The 19,897-nt window shown below is 35.7% G+C and overlaps 1 protein-coding gene across 2 annotated transcripts in view; it reads right to left on the bottom strand.

The window, feature by feature from the left end:
• The window catches only part of LOC120516275 (sprouty-related, EVH1 domain-containing protein 2-like), a 132,483-nt gene that overhangs the window by 11,940 nt on the left and 100,646 nt on the right, over window positions 1–19,897 (bottom strand). For both annotated transcript variants that reach the window (XM_039737832.1, XM_039737831.1), the window contains exon 4: window positions 9,504–9,568. In XM_039737832.1, the coding sequence (XP_039593766.1) occupies window positions 9,504–9,568 (65 nt within the window). The remainder of the gene's footprint in view (window positions 1–9,503; window positions 9,569–19,897) is intronic.

The raw sequence follows: 19,897 nt of genomic DNA, 5'->3' as shown, positions 1-19,897 counted from the left end.
GCCTTAAGCTTATTTGATTTGTCTTGCCGAAGTCAATCTTTGTAGCAAGTATTTTTAAATGGTTTCATTTTAAATCATTGGTAAACATCCTTGTTATGAACAACTTCAATGACAAATCAGTTCACAAAGGGAGGCATGTCGGGACAACCTGGTTATCTGGAGCACACTAGTGTGTAATGAGAGTAGTTGTTGATCATAAGGGTTACTTGGCATTGTTGTGGTTTGATCTCACTAAGACTTGTAGCTCAGTGTCACACTGGCTGATGCACATTACGCTATAGGCAGATCATGTCCCATGCAAGTCAGAAACTTTATATTACTACAATCATTTTAGCATGAGTCTCTTCCCAATCCTTTACATCAAACTACAATAAAATTTAGGTGGAATTTATTACGGCTTGTACCGTATTTCTGTGCTCCTCCTTGCATTTGCTATAAATATATTTGTGAATTCTGCAGAACTATAATTCATAGGTCTGACAACTATGTTCTGCAGTTACCCAAAAGATATTTCATGGAATACCCTATTGTTACAATTATATTAGTGACAAGTTGTTAGTGATATCCAGCAGGGATAGAAAAGAAATTAACTGGGTAGGCAAGAATAAACCCCAACTAAGTGCAAATCTATGACACTGAAGACAGGGAAGACTAAGGGCAACCTTAATTTTAGTAGTGCTGTGACAATTTTTCTGATCATTTCTAAGAAACCAGCAATAAGCTTTGTAGGTGACAACAGTAGCTTTAAGAGATGCAATAGCAATTTATTCTCTTTGTGGACAGCTGGGAGGCTGGCTAAAGTCAGATTAGTGATCTGGTCAACCAAAAAGATTTTCCAGAATACTTAACCAACTCCTTACATAAAAGCAGGAGCCTTGATAAAACGGGAACAGCAAGATAACTTGGGCTGACATACTAATAGGAAGAAACTCACAACATTAACTTCCGATGTAATACTCCAAGTCCATCCAACTACCACAGACTGAGCACGGCAAAACCACCAGGATGTCTTTTGTTACCAAAAGAACAAACTGCAGAATATTTTGCAGTATCACTGGCACCATCACCAAGTCCTAGAGGCAGTTATCAAAGGTACTCGACTTTACAAATGTGCCATTCCACACAGACTATTGCTTTTGTAGGAGCTGGTGAACAAAGTAGGCCATCAGCTAAACTAACTAGCAGGAGAAAGAGCATCAAAATGCTCCTGGCTTAAAACAAGAGAAAAGCAGGCAGGTTACAATCACAGAGACTCAAGTAAATATCTAGTCAGGCTTACTCCAATTACTCGATGGAGTGTTAGATACTGAATGACCCAAAATTTTCACTATATGGTTGGAGTTATGCGATAACCTTTATTTTTTTTCTCAATGTAGAAACAGTGCAATGTTTATAGTTATTCAAACTGGAGCTAATTTTTTTACTAAATAAATTGCCAAACAGTAAACTTATGAAAGTTTAATAATAACTTTCATTTTTCTCATTCAACACTTCAAATCTTTTTACACCTATAAAACTATTCTTCCTCTATTATCTAGTTAATTGAATACTTGAGATTAAATAATGGATATGCAGAAACTACGTTATAGTGTGAGAAGACTGAAGTTTACTTAGTAGTAAACTACAACATCAGTACTTTCTATTGTGAATTCAGACGACTTAAAATTTACTTTGGCTAAATTTGTATGTTTAAATTCAAGCTACACTCATATAAATGCTCTTTATCTTGGTTTATGTCACACAACTAAGATTAGTTCCTATGTACAAGATACTACATAAAGTATTTTTGTTTTCATATCAAGTGTTATTCCTGTTAACTAAAAGTAAAAAGAAATATGTCATTAACAAAAAAAAAATCATTTTATTAACTAAAACTAAAATAAAATTGAAAGACTGTATGAAAATTGGAACTAAACAAAAAGGGGAACCAACAAAACAAAAATGAAACAAGTGTTGGTAATTTTAATTTTCCACCACACTTCTTGTCTCTGTGCATAAATGTACAAGCGAGTGTACAGTTGCCGGTATATTTATTATATATTACTGAAACTCATGCAGTCGTAAATTTGGTTAGGAATGAGCACTGATTTGTGCAAGTATCCCTCGCTGCTGGCATCTGAATTTATGGATTTCATTGATCAGAACTGACCGTCACTAACAGATGATTTGTTGTCAGTGAATGACAGGCAAATTTCACTAAACTTCAGTGAAAAAGGAGCTTAAATTAAAATGGCACACGTTACTTTACAAAATTCAGCAAAACAGTTTGAAATTACAGACATGAAGGATTTGTCAAGTTTGAATAGCCAACCCCGTGCTTCAAATTCAGTCAGTATTTAGACTGAAAAAAATGTTATCTTTATATGCTAAAGAAGATAGGAATTTCAGCCATTTAACCTTAATTAACACAGATACTGCTTGTTTGTTGACATTACCTTTGCAGTGGCACAATAAACAGATGAGTAGCATGTATATGCTTAGTTTTAATCAGGTTATTAATACTGATGTTTTAATGTGGATGGTATGGTGCTGCAGAGCACATTTGCTGTCACACCATCTAGATGAACTTCTCTATGTGAAATGCTTCATTGATAGAAAATGGATGGACTTCAATGAACTTAATGTATTTAGAATGACACAGGATTGCAAAGTTTTTAACAGAGGGGATCCATCTGAGTGTTTTCTTTACTATAGTGCAGATCAAGCAAACAAATACCCAGCAAACAGCCAATGTACACCCAGCATATCATATGAAATCCACTCTCATCTTATTCATTGTTCCTTATCCTTGTTATTGTGGGTGAATGTAACATTCTGACTACCATTTCAAATGTATGCAGATCCATAGAAAATCTGTCTGGCTAAGTAAAATTCCTCCTAACAACAACATTTTAAAGGATTTTACCAGTGAAACACTAGATAGAACAAAAATATTAGCTCACAGCACACATATGGGTATATCACTGTAGCAATATTTCCTAATGAACATAAATGTTAAAAAACAGTACTTCCAGAGCCCATACTGTTCTCTAAAAAATCTTTTAGAAAAGAACAAAGTGGGTAAGGAATTGGTAGGTTTGTAATAACTATACTACCCAAAAATTAAAATAATTAATAAAAATAAAACATGGGTTTATATTTTTACTACTGAAATTTAATATGCACTCTAAACTGTATCAGTGAGTACATCAGCAAATGGTCAGGAGTGACTGGCTAATGCAGGGGTTGTTTCCTGTCTTAAATCTCTTGAGCTCTCTACAACCATGCTTGTCACATCAAAGAAAAAGCTGAAACCTCAATTTCTACACAAACCACTGTACAAAACACGACTGAATTATTATCAAACTAAACTTATTTAGAGGGCAAGTTAAGATGACATAAGCCAAGGATTTATAAAATCCCATTTGGGGCTGTCATTATAGTAACAAAGGTTTTTGGTAAACCAAAAAAAAAAATCCCCTGGAGGTAAAGCATGATGAATCAAATTCTGTTAACATTTCTCAGTAGTAATTACTTCCTTTATTTTAACCAAATATCATGGACTGCAATTCTTTACAAGAAGTTGCATCAACATACATTTCGTATGATATACTGGAATCTTTTTTGGATCACAAATTTCAAATTTAGACTCTTTATTCTGTAAGACTTTCTGTTACTGCTTTTTGTTCTGTACTTGACCTTCTTTTGCATACTACCATTTCTTCTCTTTGTTACTCTTCTATAACAATGTTTTCTTCACTGTAACATGCTGTACAAGACCATTTCTTATAAGATTCCATTGCATGGTCTAAGCATATTCTTTGGTGTCAGATAACCTGTTAGGTACTAAGCAAATACTTACAGTGACAGGAAAAGGTATTTGCCGCCTGACTGATTTCCCATTTCTGACATCCAAATAAATTTTGTATAATATAAAAGATAACCTGAATAAGGACAATACACAGGTTTTAAATGATCATTTGATTTATTGAAAGAAAAAAGTTCAACAGCTATTATCACCCCATGTGAAAAAAGTAATCATCATCCCAAACTTAACACTTGGTTGTGTTACCTTCAGTCTGGCATCATTGTAGAGAAAGTTTGGCACCCTCTTCTTTATATCACCGTTTTAATTAATATACATAGGAGGGTTTTTGACCATGATCTGCCCATTAAGGTCCCTCCACAACATCTCAATGGGGTTAAAGTCAGGACTTTGACTAGGCCACTCCATTTTGATATTCTTTCTTTTTTTTTTTTTTTTGGTACATGTGCTACATGTACTTTCCACTTTTGTTTTTGCAAATTCTGTATGACAGATTGAACACTACATCTTGAAAATTAAGTCTGAAATGCTGTATTTTACTAAATACATTTTTATTAATACAAAGCTCTTTATTTTATATATGTGTGTTTTAGTTTAGTCATTTCCAAACCTATTCTCAAGGCACCCCTGCATTTGAGGTTACCATCCAATACTGTATAATGACTTGTTAAACTGTACAACTATCACACCTAAATCGGCTTATTAAAGCCTTATTATTTTGACTCTTGTGCCGGTAGTGGAACTTACCAAATAAAATGGAATGACTAAGATGACTCAAGGATAGATTCAAGAACCAAATCAGTGTTGTTCTAGCCATTTTACCATACATCAATATGTTTTTGAAAATGCAAGAAATTCTTGGCAGCAGTGATCTCGTTCTGCAGGATAACGCAACATTTCAAACTACAAAAATTGCTCAGGAATGGTTTAAGGAACATGGCAAAGAGTTCAAGGTGTTGAATTGGCCTCCAAATTCCCCAGATCTCAATCTAATCAAGCATTTGTTAAAACGCAAGTCCGATCCATGGAGGCCCTACTTTGCAACTTAAAAGACATAAAGGATTCGCTTCTAAAGTCTTAGTGCCAGATACCACAGGACACATTCTCAGATTTTGTGGAGATCATGCCTCACTGTTTTGGTGGTATGAGGAGGAGCTACACAATATTAGGCAGGTGGTTTTAATGTTGTGGTTAATTGGTGTACATGTTGGGTCAGGAATTATACTGGAAATAAAAACAAAGACTACACTCAACCGGGCAACCATCTCTTACATTTGTTATCATCGGACAAATGTTACTGGTTACTGAAGGTCACTACTAAACATATAAACTGTTTCTTCCTATTGCAATCACTCTGTTTTTCATTACTACTGTATATGTGATTCTGTCATGTATATTATATTGTTTTGTTTAATTCTATTTACCTTGTAATGTGTATGGATATAATACCAAGATTAAATTTCTAGCAACTGTGTTGCCAGGCAATAAAGTTCAAATTCAAGATCAGACTTAACAGGATACACAGTAGCCATATAGCCTCACCATTAGGCTCAACCAGCTTTAGGGAGAGCTTTATCTCCTAGGTCATAAGGTCACTGAACTCCCACTAACCTGATCTTACCTACCCCTACCTGTACACACCTTTTGGTTTATGTGTAATTCTATTGTAAGTTACATTGGGATTGTCATCTACATTTACTTACTCTTATTTAATGTTTCACTCATGTTCTGCTACTCTTACTTGTTTACTGTATTTATTTATACATCATCATCTTATTGTTTTATTGCATATATTATTGCCTGTACATACTTTTCTGCCGCCAACCTGATTAGGTACTTTTACAAATCCACTTTCATCCAGAATTTGCTTTATTTTTAAACCGTCAGGAGTGGAACTGAGAAGTGAAAAAACACAAACAGTAGTACATTCTTATATCAATCCTTCAATGCAAATGTGTACTCACTGTTTAGTGAAATGAATTTAGTCTTGCTTGCGTTAGTCTTTAATTTAGCTTGGCAGCCTTGATTAGTAAATTTTATAAAAGGTATCTTTTTTTTTTTTTAACCTCAAGATCTTCATTCGTCTAGATATTTGGGTGCTGACCCATTCTGATGCCCGTGAAATCTATACCAATATTGTTACACCTAGTATACTGCTGCATATCTATACCTATAACATGCCAATCTTCAAAATCACTTAACTCTTTAACAGTGCCCATATTTTTCTCAGAATTGTGCACGTTTTTACCCAATAACCTGCTTTAAATAAATTCATTTCCCGTATGATGCTGTCACTGACTGCAAAAACTTGTGTGTAATAAGCTACTGTACTTACAATTGTTTAATACATATCTAAGGCCTAATGTTAGAAAGGTGATGCAACCTGATCAATATTGGTCTTTATAATACAGTACATTCTTTCTTCACAATATTCATCCTAAGCCACATCTTTACTGTCAGTTAAGGCTAGTAATCAACTGCACTTGAATAATGTATGATTTTAAGAGTTACCTAGTACCTCAACATAAAAATTCTACCCAGTTCACTAAAAATTCAGAAAATATTATGTGCAAATTAAAATCACTAAAAACTCAAAGGCTACACACAGGGATCTACAAGCCTCTGTAAACAGTATAAAATGTTGTAGCTTGACATTAGGTGTATAGTTTAACCATTAGAAAAAAATAAAAGTAAGTCTTTCATGGATGGATCACAAGGATATACCACCACCTCTCTCTAAAACAAAAGAGAGAGAGAAAAAAGAAAGAGAAGCAACTTGAATGCAACTTTGAACATGACACTTTTGCATCAATTAAAAAAAGCTTCTGTTGAAGCTATTATGAGTAGTGTTGTGCAAAACAATAGTGATTTGATTCATTTCATTCAGTTCACCAAAATGATTTGAATGTTTGAACCAATTCACTTACTTAAAAAAACAGCAGCAGGCTATATCCTAGTTTAAAACCTGCAAATCTGTAACACCTTTTAATCACCAAACAATATAAATAATATAAAAAGTAACCAACAAAATAAATAATTTATTCACAATAATAATAAAATAAGCAAACCTTTTTATAACCTAGATGTTGAAAGAAACAAAACATGTGAATGTATGCATATTTTATGACAAAATAAAACTGATTTCAGTTTTGGATTAAACTCCCACAATTTCTTTTATATTCCATCCCTCTCTAACACAAAATAAAAAAAAATATGTACTGTATATCTTCAGTGAACTGAACTGAAATTCGATGTATTGTGAGTCTCTTGTCTGCAGTATGTTCCTCCATTCAGTGCACAAACCGATTCTTTTGGTGAACTAGTTCAGTGTACAGCACTGCGAGTTTCTTGTATGCAGTTTGTGAATAAACTTGCAATGGTTCTCCAGATCAGTAGGGGCATACTGGCTCATTCAATCAGTCAGTGTACCCAGATGGTCATAATCACTCATTCAGCGTGAACTGATCAATGGTGTCATCTACCAAGTCAGTCATTGGCTAGTTGCCATCATGACCATTTTTTTTGAAACAGTATAGTGATAGGCTCTTCACCAAAGACAGCAGTCATTTAACTGAAGTTAAGATTCCGGACTGTCGCAGAATGCAATATAAAATGTAGCACACACAGCACATGCCTCGAAAAGATTCGTTCTTTAATGTCATTGTACCAGGATGTTCATTCAGAGACCAAGACAAGTACAAAATAACTAGTTTGTTTGTTTATTGCACTTGACTAATTACGAGCCACTGTTGGTTGGTATGAGAGAAACATAACATTACATATGATAAAGTTAACAATACAATCCAACCAGTTGCCTCAATCCACTTATGTTTGACAGCAGATAGTATTTTGCCTTTTGCTGAAGTCTCTGTACAAGAATGAGCCGGGAAGCCACTGTGCCTTTACGAGAAAAAAGATCCACAGCCATTCTAAAAGAAACCTGAAAACACAGTTTCAGCTGGTTAGCGGATGCAATATGGGCTATCATGACTGATTTATAACTACGTCATTGTTAGCAACTATACGTCCTTAAAAGAAGAAAATTTGTAGAATTAAATGGTTCCACCTACGTTGATTTAGTCATAGTTGCAAGCAACTAGCTTTGACCATGTTTAAAACAGTAACAAGTACAGAACATATTGTATATTTAATTGTAATTCTTTAAATGTAGTAAATGTGTCATTTTTTCTTTCCCAGATACATTTCCTCAAGATTTTTATTTTTTATTAAAAAGGAGCACAGTGGTAAAATAGAAAAAAAAAATAAAGAAATGTAACAGATTACATGTAAATAAATTGTTTACATCATTACTGCTTTTATAATTACTGCATTTGAACAAAATCCATATTATCAAAGCATCCTTTACAAATATTTGGTAGGTATAAAATTATAATTCTTGGTTTTAATCAATATTATCCACTTCCTCCATTAAAAAAAACAAACTGCAGATTCCAACAGTACTAACACTGGCAACACAAATATTCAGCATCCACTGCTGATTGTTTATCATAAGTAAACCATTAGCTCTACAGGCAAACTTTCCTTTGACCTCCTGCTGCAATAAATCACTCTGGCAGGTAGCTGGGAAGCAGCTGTTAATGATAGTTTTACTGTGGAGAACAGGAAATCACCTTTTAACCCAGCCTGCTGTTCTTCATTTCTTATGACTGTGACAAAAGAACGGATGCAAATAAAATGCCAAGTGTCAGGAGAGTCTGGTCAAAACACTACAGGAAACCTGGCTAGCTGCACATCAGCCTGACAATCTTACCAAAATAAAGCAAATCTTTTCAAACTACATTATTTCCAACAAAGAATATAATTTTATTGCCACTGTTTTATCTCCATTTAAAAATTGTACAAAATGTAAACATGAAGAACTTAACACAAAATTCATTTAAAACAAAAAAAGCACATTTATCAGCAACATTTTACTTTTTAAATTTAATACAAAAAGTAGTATTTTTGATGACTGAGTTTAAAGTTATTTTAACTTAGGTTTATAGCATTTACTCAGAGACCTTAAATTGTGCATGTTTTATTAAAATACATAGTAAATACTTCTAAAATGTAGCTTACATATAGCAATTATTTTAAATTAGGCATGTATAATTACACAACTTATTTCAATGATGTAAATCTAATTGTCAAAACTAAACTTTTTTTATTATTTTTTTTAAATGAAGGTAGTAACCCTTGCCAAGGTGTCCTATATTAGATATACTAGAAAAAATAAATGATATAGTGTCCACAGCATACCCTATTCAAACAAAACATTGTTGGAATGTTTCTTTTTCTTTAGTACCAACAATGAAAAGTTGAATTGTAAACACTGAAATTAAAATTGGGAATGCTGATGGAACATACTGAAGGAGTAAACTATAAAAAATGAATGGCAGGACCACTGACCTATGAATTAAAAAAGAAAAATGAAGGAAAAATGGTAGGTTTGACTTGACAATCACCAAGTTTTGACCAAGTTTATTTCCAATGCTTCTAAATATCAAAGGTGAGCATACAATAGTATATTGTTAAATTTATTTAGAAACAGTGACCATTGGGCAACTATGTATACTTGGTGAGAGGAGAACAGTGGTGATGATTAGGAAAGCAGATCTGATTAAAAATGATAAAACAACAATATTTTCAGTAAACAAAATAAGTAATTTTATGCACAGAAAAAGTTTTGTTCTCTTACCGTAAACACATCATCATCACCTAATTCAGCTTCATTTTGTATTGTTGAAGAGGAAGTTGTAGAACCTATAAATAAAAACATTAAAAGAACAAATGCATAAACATAAAACATTCTCAAACCTGCAAATTCAAGGTGACAGAATACTGCCAACTTCATATGAACATGCTCCTCACAGAGATAATGTTCCCCAACGTTACTGACTAATAGTTTCTAGCTCTGCTAGTACCAATCATTTTCCTCAGTTTGATACACAGAAATGAGGATTCCCAGGAGTTACCTATAACTGGAAACCATCCATCCATTTTCATATCCTGTTTATCCAGGGGAGGGTCACTAAGAAGTTGGAGGATACCTAGCAATCATTGGGTGTAAGGCAGGAACACCAACCACCAGGACAGGGTGCTAGTCCATCACAGGGTAAACAAACACACACAATGGTCACTCCAGAAGTAACTCACATAGACACAGGGAGAACTCCTTGGTTTCCTTATTGAGAGGCAGCTGAGCTACCATTATGCTACCACTTTACCAAACAGGAAACCTACATGCAAAAGTACTGGGAAGGATTACTACTTTTTTTCAAGGGAGTAAAGTAGAAGGACACAATAATATTGCTGCTGGAGTATACTATTCTTATGAATTATTACTTTTCTTGATAATCATTAGAAATACTATCAATTGAGAAGCCCTCTCATTTGTTACTGATACTGAGCATGCTGTTCCACTGGAACTTGAAATTAATTCAGTGGGCAACAAAGTTTGGCAAGGTTTTAACACTGGATGTATTAGTGGAGACAGGTTATTAGAGATACTAAGCAACAGAGTTGAAAGAGGAAAAATCAGCTTAAATTACACATATCTTGAGGAATTAATCAGAATTTTTCATAAATTAAAGGGCATAAAACATAAAACACAAAATAAAGCAAACTGTTTATTACTGTTAGACCCATGCAGTTTTACAGCTATACAACTCTTCAGATACAAGAAATCCTTTAAAACATACAACCATACTCTTTAATTTTCTTTCAGTATAAAATAGAAGTGCCTGTGATTGATACTGAAATAGCATATACTTGAAACTTTGCTGTTATACAAGTGTGGAATTGAAAGGGACAGCCTTAGCATCCTGCCTGTGAAAATGCATTATAATGCATGAAACAAGGAGAAAAAAAACAGTACATTGTTTGAAACTCATGGCAAAATAAAACACTATTTGGCATTACCTATAATCGTTCTATAACCAATAAAGTATGATCGAGAAATGCACTGCTAAGCCAATTATTTTACTGTGGTACATATTTAAAGACTTTTAAGACTGATCTTAAATATGTTAAGTGGTATTTTAGTGAAGGTCATATAGTTAGGTAATAAAGAAAAAAACATCTGCAATGCAGAAAAAATATTGTAAACATCTGCGGTATCTTATTAAAACAGATCAACATCAGAATCATCTTTAAAAAGAATGATAAATTGTGGTAGTTATATTAGCAAGAATACAGTGGTGTGAAAAACTATTTGCCCCCTTCCTGATTTCTTATTCTTTTGCATGTTTGTCACACAAAATGTTTCTGATCATCAAACACATTTAACCATTAGTCAAATATAACACAAGTAAACACAAAATGCAGTTTTTAAATGATGGTTTTTATTATTTAAGGAGAAAAAAAATCCAAACCTACATGGCCCTGTGTGAAAAAGTAATTGCCCCGTTGTTAAAAAATAACCTAACTGTGGTGTATCACACCCGAGTTCAATTTCCGTAGCCACCCCCAGGCCTGATTACTGCCACACCTGTTTCAATCAAGAAATCACTTAAATAGGAGCTGCTTGACACAGAGAAGTAGACCAAAAGCACCTCAAAAGCTAGACATCATGCCAAGATCCAAAGAAATTCAGGAACAAATGAGAACAGAAGTAATTGAGATCTATCAGTCTGGTAAAGGTTATAAAGCCATTTCTAAAGCTTTGGTTCTCCAGCGAACCACAGTGAGAGCCATTATCCACAAACGGTAAAAACATGGAACAGTGGTGAACCTTCCCAGGAGTGGCCGGCCGACCAAAATTACCCCAAGAGACAACGGGCATTAATACCAGTGCTGTTGGTTAATCGGGTATATCGGAAGTACTATATAACTAGGTACTTTTTTTATAGTTCTTCAAACCCAGATGCTGAGGGTTCAAATCCCACTACTAACACTATGTTACCATTAGTAAGTCCTCTGTCTGAGCTCCAATCGGAAAAACAAAAGAAATGTAATCAACTGTAAAGGTGCCGGTCATAAAATTAGAATATCATGACAAAGTTGATTTATTTCAGTAATTCCATTCAAAAAGTGAAACTTGTATATTAGATTCATTCATTACACACAGACTGATGTATTTGAAATGTTTATTTCTTTTAATTTTGATGATTATAACTGACAACTAATGAAAGTCCCAAATTCAGTATCTCTAAAAATTAGAATATTGTAAAAAGGTTCAATACCTGGTGCCACACTCTAATCAGCTAATTAACTCAAAACACCTGCAAAAGCCTTTAAATGGTCTAGTTCTGTAGGCTACACAATCATAGGGAAGACTGCTGACTTGACAGTTGTCCAAAAGACGACCATTGACACCTTGCACAAGGAGGGCATGACACAAAAGGTCATTGCTAAAGAGGCTGGCTGTTCATAGAGCTCTGTGTCCAAGCACATTAATAGAGAGGCGAAGGGAAGGACAAGATGTGGTAGAAAAAAGTGTACAAGCAATAGGGATAACCGCACCCTGGAGAGGACTGTGAAACAAAACCCATTCAAAACTGTGGGGGAGATTCACAAAGAGTGGACTGCAGCTGGAGTCAGTGCTTCAAGAACCACCACGCACAGACGTATGCAAGACATGGGTTTTAGCTGTCGCATTCCTTGTGTCAAGCCACTCTTGAACAAAAGACAGCATCAGAAGCGTCTCGCCTGGGCTCAAGACAAAACTGCTGCTGAGTTGTCCAAAGTTATGTTCTCTGATGAAAGTAAATTTTGCATTTCCTTTGGAAATCAAGGTCCCAGAGTCTGGAGGAAGAGAGGAGAGGCACAGAATCCATGTTGCTTGCGGTCCAGTGTAAAGTTTCCACAGTCAGTGATGGTTTGGGGTGCCATGTCATCTGCTGGTGTTGGTCCATTGTGTTTTCTGAGGTCCAAGGTCAACACAGCTGTCTACCAGGAAGTTTTAGAGCACTTCATGCTTCCTGCTGCTGACGAACTTAATGGGGATGCAGATTTCATTTTCCAACAGGACCTGGCACCTGCAACAGTGCCAAAGCTACCAGTACCTGGTTTAAGGACCATGGTATTCCTGTTTTTGATTGGCCAGCAAACTCGCCTGACCTTAACTCCATAGAACATCTATGGGGTATTGTGAAGAGGAAGATGCAATACGCCAGACCCAACAATTCAGAGGAGCTGAAGGCCACTATCTGAGCAACATGGGCTCTCATAACACCTGAGCAGTGCCATAGACTGATCGACTCCATGCCACGCCATATTGTCGCAGTATTCAGTTTCATGTTCATACCTTTCAGTTGGCCAACATTTCTAAAAATCCTTTTTTTACATTGGTCTTAATTGATATTCTAATTTTCCAAGATACTGAACTTGGGAATGTCATTAGTTGTCAGTTATAATCATCAAAATTAAAAGAAATAAACATTTGAAATACATCAGTCTGTGTGTAATGAATGAATCTAATATACAAGTTTCACTTTTTGAATGGAATTACTGAAATAAATCAACTTTGTCATGATATTCTAATTTTATGACCGGCACCTGTATGTCAAATGTTAGAAGATGCCTTGGATAAAAACATTAGTTAAATAGTAACAATAATAGAGGACTAACATTGCTTGCTCTTGGAAATGGTGTACACAATTGTACATGAGCAAAACATTCCTGCATGAGATCAATTCCTGCTTTTTTCTCCCTTCAAGCAAAGCAGTGCTTGAAGTAGGCATGCAACAACAGCTTCTTTCTTCAAGGTGAGTCTGCTCCGCATTGCTAGCCTTTGCTCCCCCATAAGTCTTCACCTCTCACAGTTCCTGAACACCAATATTTGCATATGTCATGCCCACCAGCCATCCCTCTCAATATTGCCTACAGCGCCACACTGCTGACCGACATATTATAATAGCGTCTTATAATGCAGCATTGCAGATTTACCTATTATCAATTTCATTTGTTTACAACGTTCTTTCAAGAACAGCATTTCTTTTTATATTATTCATCAGTTTTCATCCATTAAGCTCCACAGATGTACAGGCAAAGCAGTGCTTGCAGTAGGCATGCAACAACATAAGTAGTGTTTTTGTTAATCTCTCTGTAATTTCCCCTCTGGAATTAAAACAGTGTGCCAAAATTTAGTGAATGATTGGGCTGTGCGCTGGCTTTTAGAGCTGATTCTAAAATAGAAAACACACACCTACAGACAGAAAGAGGCTTTAAAAAGAATGGGATTGTATGCAGGTGCTGCCGGCACACATAAAATATCAGGGTAAGTCGAATCTTTAAAGCTTGATAATTTACTGTATTATCTGTTCTCTTTGGGGTTAATGTTTGTATTTTGCAGATGGTGCGTGGTGTTGTTTCCGATAGGGGTTGCTAGCTCCCTAGTTGGAATAAGTTCTTTTGTAATTGCGGCATTTTAAGTAACTGAAAATGATATAGATATGAAATTTTCTCTAAATATGAAACTCTCTCTCCAATAGTGATACGGCGGTAAAAATCACATAAGAGAAAATAACAGGTTTTTTTACTGATAATCTATAGTGCATTACAGACAGGAAATCAATAGCAAGACAATACCAAGGTCGGATCTTGATCTATACAGTCTGTCATTTTTGTCGCTGCGCTGGAAGGCTTGTCAGGACGGATGACGATATTACCCATCCGTCCATCGGCTTCAAAGTGTTTGGCTGCTGTCCAAGTCTTTTTATACTGTCTTCTCCACATGCAGACCCCCATGTCAGCAAATAGTCCATTTCCAAACAAGGAAAGAAGATTTTGTGCCGACTATACATTCCTCCAGCTGTCTCTGGCTATCTTGTCCTATGCTTGGCCAAGCAATTCTAAATGCTAAGAGACCCTGTCTGCTAACTTTGGCCTGGCCTGTACATGTGAGTGGATTTATAAAATAATGTTTGTACAGAGCACAGTGACATTAAACTTATATTCCTAGTACAAACCACTCTTTGTCACTGGATCTGTGACAAAAATAATACTTGGAAGGTCTTATCCAGAAAGCAAAAAATACTCGATCCCCCTTCACAGTGTAGACAGTTCCTCAAGAACATTTGTGGAAATGTGGGGTGTAGTGCCACTATAGCTCCTGTTTCATTCATCTAATATACCAGCGTAAATAAATATTAACAATGATAAGTTACAGTACACTTGGACAAACAGTTACATTTAACATGGTGTTACTAAGGAGTGATCATTGTATCCCACCAGTGGCGTAGGTGGAAATCTCCTGTTATGTCTTACATAGTCAGTGTTGTAACTAAATATCACTGAGCCCATGTAGTGGGTACCATAGCTTCAGATTACATTATAAATCTATATAGCATCTTGAAGGACTTCACTATTCTTTGGCACTCTCAACATTTCTAGCTACAGTATGATGATATATGTGCCCGACCCTTTGGTGTCTGATCCCTTTATATGAGTTACAATAGTTGTAGCATAAATCAGATGCTATTCTAGATCTATTGCTATGATTAATAATTGGTTTTAACTAGTATTATTGCATAATTGTACGTTATTTTTTTTTATCCTCCCAAACTTTACTATCGAATGTTCTATTCCCTTTCAATTTAAAATTTAGCATCATTGGTGGTAAATTATGCATATCCTCATACAACATTTTTCAAGTATATTCCTAAGATTTCTATATACATGCCTTGTCCAACCCAATGGCTTGTAGATATCAAGTCTTTTGCTTGGTGGCTTTGTAGATCCTTCCCAACAAATGTGTGGCTGCCAGTACTTGAACAGAAACTAAACAGTTTGATTGCCATTAGAGAAGTCATGAGATGCACACATGGTGACTGTCCTTTTTAGCAGAGAAACACTTCACTTGTCCTGCACTGGATACAGCAGTCAATCAAGGGAACCCTTCGCATTCAACAGCTGTCATCTCACTTCAGTGGCATTTCACAGCCTGTTTCTGTTAAAGTCCATAAAAACTTTGTTTCTGCAGCAAATGTCTGCACAACCATATCATGGCATCAGATTTACTTAGCTAAACTTACAATGTTTCTTTGATTATGCACTCCTTCCACTCTGGAGAAGCGATTCATTTCTTCACCAGCTATTATCAGGAATGTGCAGCAGACCAAGAGTCATTAGTGCAGTACAGTCACTTTAAGTCTTCATTCGTAGAAAACCACCTTTTCTTCATCGATAAAGCTCTATCACTGAGTTGGAGAGGCCTTAACAATCAATAATTAAGTAGCCAAACTAAAATACTTGCTATGGTAAATAAAGAAGGGTGAAGGGTAGAGCAAATACATAACATAAAACAATTCTTTATCAATCATATATCTATACTAATAAAAGGCAAAGCCCTCACTGACTCACTCACTCACTGACTCATCAATAATTCTCCAACTTCCCGTGTTGGTGGAAGGCTGAAATTTGGCAGGGTCATTCCTTACTGCTTACTTACAAAAGTTGGGCAGGTTTCATTTCGAAATTCTACGCGTAATGGTCATAACTGGAGCCTATTTTTCTCCATATAATGTAATGGAGTTGAGCTCGCTGGCTGTGGGGTTTCGTGTGACATCATCACGTCTCCCACGTAATCACGTGAACTGACTGTCAACTCAGTACGTAGAAAACAAGGAAGAGCTCCAATAGCGTTGAAGAAAACATGCATTATACAATTGAGAAGGCAGCGAAACAATAAGAAGCGACCGAGTCACACATAAAACCATATTCATTAATACAGCTACTTTGGAAACATTAACCTAAAGTTTAGGTTCATAGACAGGCTGCTGCTGGCATTTGTCATGCCCACGGCTAATGCGGGATACAAATTTAATGAGAGGACGCAGGATATAAACAACAGTTTTGATCACTTTGTAACTAAGTTAAAATTTACTGATGAAGGGCTGTGCTTATGCAAATTCCGAGAGACTGTCTTTGTGGGGGGATTGACAGTTAAGGCGGGTGGGACAGTCACGTCATCATCTCCCCTCCCATTCACCTCATTTCGCTGAGAGCTGAACTCCGCAGCTAACACAGTCTTGAGGAACCAACTTTGTGACGCTGCCACCAAATACTCGCAGAAAAATCCTCAAGTTAATACACACGCTGTCTCTACAGTTTCTCCACACTCTGAATCCTCCAGGCACTACTTACAAAAGGTTACATTGACAATCGTGTTCCGTTATTTTTAAAATGTTTCCTTTTCTTAGCACAAGCACAGCTGAGAAGCTTCGATGCATGTGGTCCATAACACGTTAAAAAATAACGCATTTAATCACACTTTGTATTCCAAGCAAAGGGTAACTTCTGTCAATGCATGATTTCCTGGTATACCTCAGAGCTACAAAAATGTAACAGTCGGAAGAAAGCGCGTTGCTACGACTGATTGGAGAAAAATTTTATTTCAAAAGACTACCCGACGGAAGCCTTGATAAAAGCGTGGTTTTGTGCACACACACACATATACATATACATATATATATAAATATATATATATATATATATATATATATACACTAGCAGAATCTTCGCAGCGGAGAAGTAGTGTTTTAAAGAAGGTACGAAAAAGGAAAAATTTTAAAAATAACGTAACATGATTGTTAATGTAATTGTTTTGTCATTGATATGAGTGTTGTTCTCATATCTATCTATCTATATCTATATCTATATCTATATATATATATATAGCAAAATACCAGCTTGCAGCGATGTCATGTGTTAAAGAAGTTATGAAAAGAAAAGGAAACATTTTAAAAATAATGTAACATGATTGTCAAAGTAATTGTTTTGTGTATTTGGTGGCAGCGTCACAAAGTTGTTTTCGGTAGCTGCATCAGAAAATGTACCACGACGCCTGACACGCCTCCTTTTTACTGTTTTCTCACAGCTTGTATTGCTGCTGTCATATATATATATATATACACACACACACACACATATATATATAATATACATATATATATATATACACATACATATCTTCATATCTACATATCTATATACATATCTACACACACAAATTATATATGTGTGTATGTATGTATGTATGTATGTATGTGTGTATAATATATATATATATATATATATATATATAATATATATATATATATATATATATATATATATATCTATATATATATATATATATATATATATATATATATATATATATATATATATATATATATATATATATATATATATACTTGTGTGTATGTTTGTATGTGTCTATATGTGTGTGTATAGCTTTGGTCACTGAGTGCAAAGGAAAAATAATGAAATATAGTCTATAAGTTATTAAACAGTAAAACATTAACGTTTTAAGAAGTACAGGTACATTGAGCACTACTGGAGTGGTTTGGGTAAACTACATTTTAAAGACTGTGTAACAAAACAGGTAAGTAACTAACAGCAGCTAAAATGTATATGGATCATCTCTCGGTAGTAGATCCCTTTTGAAAGGCGCTACACGACGGCTGTGGTATAGAAATTACATTTTCTATGTGAACGTTCAAATTTGTGCCTCTGGTAATGTGCCTTACCGGCAATTAAAGAAAATTATTTTGTGTCCTCTGCACTGTTAAGAGAGAAAGGCTTTGGTTTGGGATAAAAGGAAAAAAGGTGTAAAGAAAGGAAAGTTGCCTTTTTCTTTTATATAGTATAGAGAGATGTGTTCGCTGACGTTATGATCGCCTTTTGGGGACAGTCGCGGTGGGTCTTGTGTAGACTGGTGAGACGCCCCGCCATTAATCGGCTGTGATGGCACTGTCAGTCCTCCACTCGTATGTGTGTGTTCATAATCCGAGCTGAGGACCTCATAATCGTATCGTGCAAAAGAAAGTGTGAATCGCCTTAATATTATTTTGCCGTGGTGTAGAAAAGGGTCCCGTGTTTGCACTTGTCTGGGCTATAGCTCAGGGGGCAGATGAAAAAAATTAAAAGTGCTCACTTTGACTTAAGGCAGAAGCGCAGTCAGCGTCTCAAAGGCCGGCACAGCTATGCACGCGCTGGCTGCTCGACTTTTGCTGGGCAGGAGACCCCAGTTTTTGCAGACACGTTCATGATATCAAAAGTCTCAGCGCTCTTTGGAGGTAATTCATATATTATATATATAGCAAAATACCCGCGCCTCGCAGCGGAGAAGTAGTGTGTTAAAGAAGTAATGAAAAGAAAAGGAAACATTTTAATAATAACGTAACATGATTGACATTGTCATGAGTGTTGCTGTCATATATATTCCTGCCTAAATAAGTCACCCTCGCTCTTACTTTTTACCGTTCATTTAATCATGGCTAGTGGCGGAAAAATTATAAAATGGAAGGAGGATGGCTTTACCAAAACAATTATTGATGGCTTAATCGATTATTCATAAAGCTTGAATTGGTGATCTGTTTTCTGTGTTAACCTCATATTTTTCATACTTCTTCTCAAACTAAGGTGGTGCGAGGGTAAAATGAATCGGGATGCGCTGATCAATGTAATCGGTGTACCAGGAAATCATGCATTGACAAAAGCTCCCTTTGCTTGTAATGCAAAGTGTGATTAAATGCATTATTTTTCAACGTTATGGAGCACATGCATGAAGCTTCTCAGCTGTGCTTGTGCTAAGAAAAGGAAAGATTTTAAAAATAGCGTAACACGATTGTCAATGTAACCTTTTGTAAGTAGTGCCTGGAGGATTCAGTGTGTTGAAACTCTAGAGACAGCGTGTGTATTAACTTGTGGATTTTTCTGTGAGTATTTGGTGGCAGTCTGACGAAGTTGCTTCGATGACGCGCATGGAGCTCAGCTCAGAGCGAAATGAGGTGGGAGGGAGATGATGACGTGACTCCCCACCCGCCTTTAACTGTCAATCCCCACAAACACAGTCTCGAATTTGCATAAGCACACCCCTTCACCTACAATTTTAACTTAGTTACAAAGTGATCAAAACTCTCGCTTATATCCTCGTCCTCTCATTAAACTTGTATCCCGCATTACCTGTGGGCATGTGAAACGCCAGCGGTAGCCTGTCTATGAACTTAATTTAAAGTTTAGGTTTACACCTTGCTTTCTTTCCGAGGTAGCAGCACTCATGAATATGGTAGTATATGTCACTCGCCGCTTCTTATTGTTTCGCTGCCTTCTCAATTATATAATGCATGTTTTCTTAAGCGCTTT

Source organism: Polypterus senegalus, chromosome 16, assembly GCF_016835505.1.
Source record: "Polypterus senegalus isolate Bchr_013 chromosome 16, ASM1683550v1, whole genome shotgun sequence".
NCBI classification, from domain to species: domain Eukaryota; kingdom Metazoa; phylum Chordata; class Cladistia; order Polypteriformes; family Polypteridae; genus Polypterus; species Polypterus senegalus.
This window is presented reverse-complemented; position numbering and strand designations above follow the sequence as displayed.